We start from the raw sequence: 7,309 nt of genomic DNA on the forward strand, positions 1-7,309 counted from the left end.
TCTGGAGGCTGACTTGGCTCCTGGTTTGCTTTCATGCAGGGATGTCAAACTCAGTTCCTGGAGGGCCACAAACTCCAACCCTAATTAATCACACCTGATCCAGCTAACCAAGTCCTTCAGGCTTGTTTGAAAGCTACATGATATGTATGTTGGAGCAGGGTTGGAACTAAACTCTGCAGGGCTGCAGCCCTCCACACCCCTGCTTTTATGGGTATCAGTTCATATTTATCTGTCAATCTCTGGATGTTCCATGGGCTGATAAAGGGTCAGGGAAACAAAAATACTTTTTCCAACTTAAATTTATGGCAGCAAAGAAAAATGTTGGCGTATGCATAAGTGATGAACCATTGTCCAAAATTGGCAGAGATAATGGATGTGCGGGACACTCACAATGGGTTAAAGCATAGGTCTGAAGTTCATATTTGGCTCACATTCAGGTGCGGCGTGACCGTAGCCTTAATTTTACACAGATACGTAATTTCTGGTGCCATTTTAAATGACTAAGCCATTTAAATCTCTTTCCACATGAAGAACACAAATAGGGTCTCACATCCACATGACTTTTCAGGTGTATCTTTAAGTGTGATGGTAAAATACATTTATCATCACACTGATCACAATTAAATCGCCTTCCTCCAGAGCGAATGGGCAGGTTTTTTTTGACATGGCTCCTTTTTCTAAACCTCTGGTCACACTCAGAACTCTGCAGATCCTTTCCAGAATGACTTTGCAAATGACGTTTCAGGTCTCTTTGGTATGTAAAACACTTTTCACACTTGAGACACGTGAAAGGCCGCTCTCCAGTGTGAAGTCGAATGTGAGTCTGGAGGTTTCCTGCAGATCTGAAAGTCTTTCTACAGTGATGGCACGCGAAAGGCTTCTCTCCAGTGTGAATTCTCAAGTGAGTCTTGAGGTTTCCTTTAAGTGTGAAACTTTTTCCACAGTGATGGCACATGAAAGGTTTCTCTCCGATGTGAGTTATTACATGCTTCTTAAGATCTTTTCTGTTGGCGAAATTCTGTCTACACTGATGGCATATAAAAGAGTTTGCTCTTAAGTGAGACCTTATGTGGTGATTAAGGGTTCCTTTATGTCTAAAACTCTTTCCACACTGATCACATTTAAAAGGCTTATCTCCTGTGTGAATTCTTATGTGATACCTAAGATTTCCTTTATGTGAGAAGCTTTTCCCACACAGTGTGCAGCTGAAGGGGGTTTCTCCAGTGTGAGTTCTCATGTGGCAATCAAAGGATTCTTTATATGCAAAATTATTTCCGCACTGAGGGCATGTGTAAGGCTTCTCTCCAGTGTGAATTCTCATGTGAGTCTTTAGGCTTGCTTTATGACTAAAACTATTTCCACAGAGATGACACGTGAAGGGCTTCTCTCCAGTGTGCATTCTCATGTGAGTCTTGAGGTATTTATTGAATCTGAAACTCCTTTCACACTGCGGGCATTTGAAAGGCTTCTCTCCAGAGTGAATTATTACATGCCTGTTGAGGCGTTTCATGTTAGTGAAACTCATTCCACACCGATGACATGTAAAACAGTTCTCTTTTGAGTGAACTGACTTGTGGGAAGTAAGGCTCCCTTTACGTGCAAAACTCTTTTCACACTGATCACATTTGAACGGCTTCTCTCCAGTGTGAATGTTCATGTGATACCTAAAGCTTAGTTCTGATATAAAGCATTTTCCACACAATTTGCAGGTGTAAGGCCTCTCTCCTGTGTGAATTCTCATGTGGCTTGTAAGGGCTGCTTTTTGAGAGTAACTCTTTCCACACTCAGGGCATGTGTATGGTTTCTCGCCAGTGTGAATTCGCATGTGAACATTCAGGTTTCCTTTTTCAGTGTAACTTTTTCCACACTGTTGGCAGGTGAAAGGCTTCTCTCCACTGTGAATTCTCATGTGGTCTTTAAGTTTTTCATGTTGATTGAAACTCTTTCCACACTGAAAGCAAGTAAAAAAGAAAGTTCCTGTCTTTTGAGCTCTTTTTCGTGAGGAAGCCTTTTCAGTCTGTGAACTTTCAAAAGATTCTTCTCTAGTTCTGAAATCGTGAACTTTCTCTTCCACTTCTTCTAGTACTTCTCTCTCCTCTTTAAGTGTCATCAGGTCTACAGTGGAAAGAGACAAATAAAAGTTAGCCACATTTTAATGGAACAAAGCAACAAACATCACTACCCTTAACAATCAACTAATCTTTCAGTAGTTGGTCTGGTCTGGCTGATCGAAGAGTTAATAATTATGTTGGGAAGAAAACTGAAAGTAATTGCCCATATTACTGTAGTGTTTCAGTTTGCTCCCATATATTTTATTCATTTGTTTTTTTATAAGATGTATATGCCATATTATTATAATTTTTATTTATTTTTTTGTTGGAACTTCTCACTGAAACTGAGTTTTCATTGTGTTAGATCATGCCTCCACACCAGAAATATCAGATCCAGCCCGAACGCCAGATCCTGTCAGAAAAGATCTGTATTTCAGCAATACAGCAAAGTAGTCAGCAATGTTGTCTAATACACAAACCCTGTTAACAGCAAGTCTTGTCTGGTACCCAAAACCAGTGTTTTGTTTTGTACCCAGTTAGTTGCGTATGTTTACTGCTTCACAAAAACATCCTGTGACACTAAAATCCTTAAAATGGAGACATTTCTCTTTTTGCTTACTTGTGAAGATAAATATTCCTTGAAACCACGCAATAATAAGACTAAACAACAATGGAAACAATAACTTAAAAATAATATAAATGACTAATCAATTAATAAGTCATTGAAGTGAGTAAATAAATGGCTAAAATTACTATTATAAATGATTATATATGACCCTCTCTGTGAAAACCAGTCATTTTTTTGTGATTCACTGTTTTCTACATAAAATTATCCAACATAAATGTAAAGAACCTTCTGTGAAAATGAGAAATTAAGAGATTAGAGGTGTGACCTTATATAAATCAAATAAATCAGAATGGTACACATTATGTTATCATTACTAACTTATTTAATATTCAGTACACATACACTAAGTGTAAAACGAGAAGGGCATAACCCTATGAAAAAAGAAAACACGCAAAAATCGCAGTTGCTGCGGTTCTTGCATTCCTCTGTGGTTTGCTCGTCAATAGCAAATTGCGATATTGCCGTTATCGCGACAGCCCTAGCAACGGCTCCGTGTAGTTAATGCTGCTCAATGTGAAAGCCCGGCTTTCTGACAAGATGCGCATTAAATATCGCATGCGATTTATCGTGCAGCCCTACCAAGAACCCCCATCAAGTTTAGCGTCAACAAAAGCAACATTTTTCAAAGCATTCTGAAGCTCAAGCTCAAATCGGAAATATAACTGCTAAGGATCACTGATCCTGGATCAGTAAGTGCCACTAAACCCTGTAACGCCATTGGCTCCTCAAACTGTCAGTCAAACCTCATAATTTCTCCCGCCTCTCTCGTGAATGATGTGTGGCGCGCAGTTTAGAGCATCTCAGCTTGTTTGCAGTCTTAAGGTAAATAAAGAACTGTTGATTTAATAAGTACAGCATTTTCTTTACTGAAGAAACACTATATTTATAAACACTAATGTTTTTTTTGTATTTGAGGAGCGGAGAAGAGTGTCTTAGTCCAGCATTTGTTGTCGAGTCACAGCCAAATAGCTTGTGCGAAGAGCTGAATCTTTTATAATATGATATTTTTGCCAAATAACAGACAAAACTGAGCGCCCATATAGTAGCTATGTTTCCATCACCCTGTTTTTATGCGCATTTTGAAGTATCGCATCAGAAACGAGTGATGGAAATGGCAAATTTCGAATAAAAATCCCTTAATTCACAAAAAGGTTTTTACACTCGCTTGAGGTGGTTTTTGACTTGTGCGAAAAATTTATTTACTTTTTATTATATTCAGGGGTTTCTCCTAATTTTCATAGTGATAAATAGCCTGGCGCCAGTTCTACCAGGAAGTGACGATTTTGTACTCTTTGACTCGTTGGATGGAAACAGTGCTTATTCACAAATGTTTTATGCGATATTTCAATTTTGCGCATAAGTTAAATTCACAACTTTGGATGGAAACCTGGCTAGTGACAGAAAACTGTATAACCTGCAAGTTCATGAAAACTTAAATGCGATGCTCATACTGCCTTTGATGTGGCGGTAATGTCGGTAAAAAACATTCGCCGGTCAAAAACTTCGTATTTGAACTTGATTTTGGTGAAATGTTAATAAAATAATGACACAGGCAACGAACGCAAATAAACGTAGCCTATCTGTAGGCCTATACATTTACATGTCCCTGATTAAATGTAAGAATTTGACTCAAAAGATAATGGACACTTCTAGAACAAATGGCTTTATAAAAGGTAAAAATGCCCATAAAATGTAAAAATCTGTTTAAACTTATTGGAAAAGATTCATTTCTATCAGTATGAACTGACCACCACACAGAATATGAAGAATATTAAAAACATCAGGAGTCAGCTGTCTTCGGCAGTCCTTAAGGTACCAGCACAATAACACACTCAGCAAAATATCGTCTAATTATCGTCATCGATAAAATCCCAGAAAATATCTAGATATTATTTTTTGTCAATATCGCACACCCCTAATGGTAACACTTCAATAAAATTTCATTAGTTAATGTTAGCTAATGTATTAACTAACATGAGCATACAATGAACAATACATTTAGTACACTATTAATCTTTGTTAATGTTAGTTAAAGAAAATACAGTTGTTCATTGGTAGTTTGTTTGTTCACAGTGCATTAACTAATGTTAACAAACACAACTTTTGATTTTTATAATGAATGAATGAATGATGCATTTATATAGCGCTTTATTGTGTATTGTTGTACACCCAAAGTGATGATGCGACGGCAGCCACAGGACAACGGCGCCAGTGCGCTCTCCACACACCAGCTACAGGTGGAGAGGAGAGAGAGAGAGTCATAGAGCCAGTCAAGCGGTTGAGTCTATAATGCATTAGTAAATGTTGAAGTTAACATTAATAAATGCTGCGGAAGTATTGTTCATTCTTAGTTCATGTTAACTACACTAGTTAACTAATTTTAACTAATGAACCTTATTGTGAAGTGTTACCATTTATATAAATGTATCTGTATAGCCTACAATAAAGCCACAATAACAACTACCAATAGTAGGTTTCTGGCTAACAGCAAAAATGTATTTTGCCTATGTCACAATACGAGGTAAATCCGGCCCTGTACATGATACTGGTTTTTGTTGCCAAATTGGTTTGGAACAGTTGTTGAATAAACAGTTAAACTGAACTATTATGCCTGTCTATCTGTTTTGACTGTTTATTGATCACTGAGAGAGCATTGACTTGATATGATGTAGGTTCAATATGAAAATGAAATTAAGAAATAGCTTAGATGAAGTAAACTATTTTTGCAACGTTGCTGTACCTTAGCTTGCTACATTTCCCAGGGCTGTAGCTTTAGTGTAGTGAAGCTTCATTTAATGATGAGTAACTGTTAGCTTAAGTAGCTTGCCCAACACTGGAATAAGTTAAATATATATTGCAATAAAATCACAAAGTTACATTATTTAGTCATACTATTCGACTGGTAGTCATGTTAGCACCTATTAAAACCTTTATTTTGTTTGTTTTGTGTGTGCCGGACAAATGTGTGTTTATTAGGTTTGTAAACTTTTGAAATGCATGTGTAGGGGCGTAACATTTCCGTCCACGCTTGAGGAATTCGGACAATCACAACGCACTGGATAGTTGGCCAATCAGAGCACACCTTGCTTTTCGGAAAGGCGGGGCATAGAGAAACAATAATGTACAGTGTGTGGAAAATAATGTGTTTTTTGAACCTTAAACCGCATAAACGCATTGCATTACACCAAATATACAAAATAATGTTCTTTTTAGCAACGTCATATGACCCCTTTAAGAAAAATATGTTACGTTTATATATTAAATATTTATATATAATTTATATGAATAGAAATATATGTAAATACTTATAAATATTTTCAGCATATATGCTGTATGTGTGTGTTTATATATACACATAATAAATATACATAGCACACACACATATATTATGTAAACAAAAACTTTTATTTTGGATGTCATTAATTGTGATTAATCGTTTGACAGCACTTATTTATTATATTGGGCTTTATTAAACTATGAAAATATAAGGATTTGCTCTCCTGTGGCTCCCTCGTGTGGACAACATTAATAGTATGGCCTTCACTTCTGAATCACATAAATATAAACAATCCAACACTCTCCATTGACTTTCTATTGCGGGAAGCTGACTCCTTGTCATTTCTGACTTATAACAAAAAACAGAGCAATGCCTAAAAGCTGCTATGTGACGAGGTGTACAGTAAACAAGCTAAAAAAAACAGAACTACATTTTTATAAGCTGTCGACCCCCCAAAAAACGAGTGTTTAGGACACAAATAGTTGTAGATGTCGGGGTATTTCACATTGGGCCATTCAGTTGGATCATTTCTCAAACAAAAGGAAGGTTAGGAAAAGGGGCACTGACATAGACCAATAAAATTTAGTTTCTTAATATATCTTCTCCTCTCAGATTCATATAGGGTAGTTGACATGGTGAAAAATAATGAATGGTCTTGTCGCCAATTACGTTTCCCTCCAGTGGGCGCAGTTCTCAGAGTAAGATGACACATTGCGCTCTACTTTTGTGTCCTAAAAAAAATAAATCCTTTTACAAGGTGCTCAAATGAAGAAGAAAAAAAAAGGATCATGGAGCTTGGATGGAGTTGGCTTGCTGGATGCAAAATAAGTCATGCCTTTTATTGTTTTCCCTGTTTGTTATTTCAAAGTCTTGTCACCGAAGCGTTGTGGGCAACGACACAGAAGGGAACTGAAACAATGCAGTTTAACTTGAGGCGATCATCAGGGTCCAAGCTATAGACTGTAAAAAAGGATGGACGATGCGTCTCCTATTCCTTCCACTACAGAAAAGTGAAGCCAAAGCATCTCAGTATGGCCGCTGCCATCTTAAGTAAATGACGTCATTTGGAGCCAGAGTCTGCGCAGTAGAGATTCGTTTGGAGCCAGAGTCTGCGCAACGCAGTAGAGATTCGTTGGAGCCAGAGTCTGCGCAGTAGAGATTCGTTTGGAGCCAGAGTCTGCGCAACGCAGTAGAGATTCGTTGGAGCCAGAGTCTGCGCAGTAGAGATTCGTTTGGAGCCAGAGTCTGCGCAACGCAGTAGAGATTCGTTGGAGCCAGAGTCTGCGCAGTAGAGATTCGTTTGGAGCCAGAGTCTGCGCAGTAGTGTCGTGAGGTGGAACTCGCGCAGACCCA

General features: G+C 37.9%; 1 protein-coding gene across 2 annotated transcripts in view; it reads right to left on the reverse strand.

The window, feature by feature from the left end:
- Positions 1-259: 259 nt before the first annotated feature.
- LOC107554746 (gastrula zinc finger protein XlCGF57.1-like) overlaps positions 260-7,309 on the reverse strand; it is a 13,711-nt gene continuing 6,661 nt past the window's right edge. The window contains exons 3-4 of one of the 2 annotated variants that reach the window (XM_016237344.1): positions 1,826-2,115; positions 260-1,741 (exon numbers count right to left, since the gene is read on the reverse strand). In XM_016237344.1, coding sequence (XP_016092830.1) covers positions 434-1,741; positions 1,826-2,115 — 1,598 coding nt within the window. In that variant the 3' untranslated portion in view covers positions 260-433. Of the gene's footprint in view, positions 2,116-7,309 lie in introns of both variants that reach the window. The other variant, XM_016237342.1, reaches the window with a different exon arrangement.

Source organism: Sinocyclocheilus grahami, unplaced genomic scaffold, assembly GCF_001515645.1.
Source record: "Sinocyclocheilus grahami isolate Dianchi unplaced genomic scaffold, SAMN03320097.WGS_v1.1 scaffold512.1, whole genome shotgun sequence".
Lineage (NCBI taxonomy): Eukaryota > Metazoa > Chordata > Actinopteri > Cypriniformes > Cyprinidae > Sinocyclocheilus > Sinocyclocheilus grahami.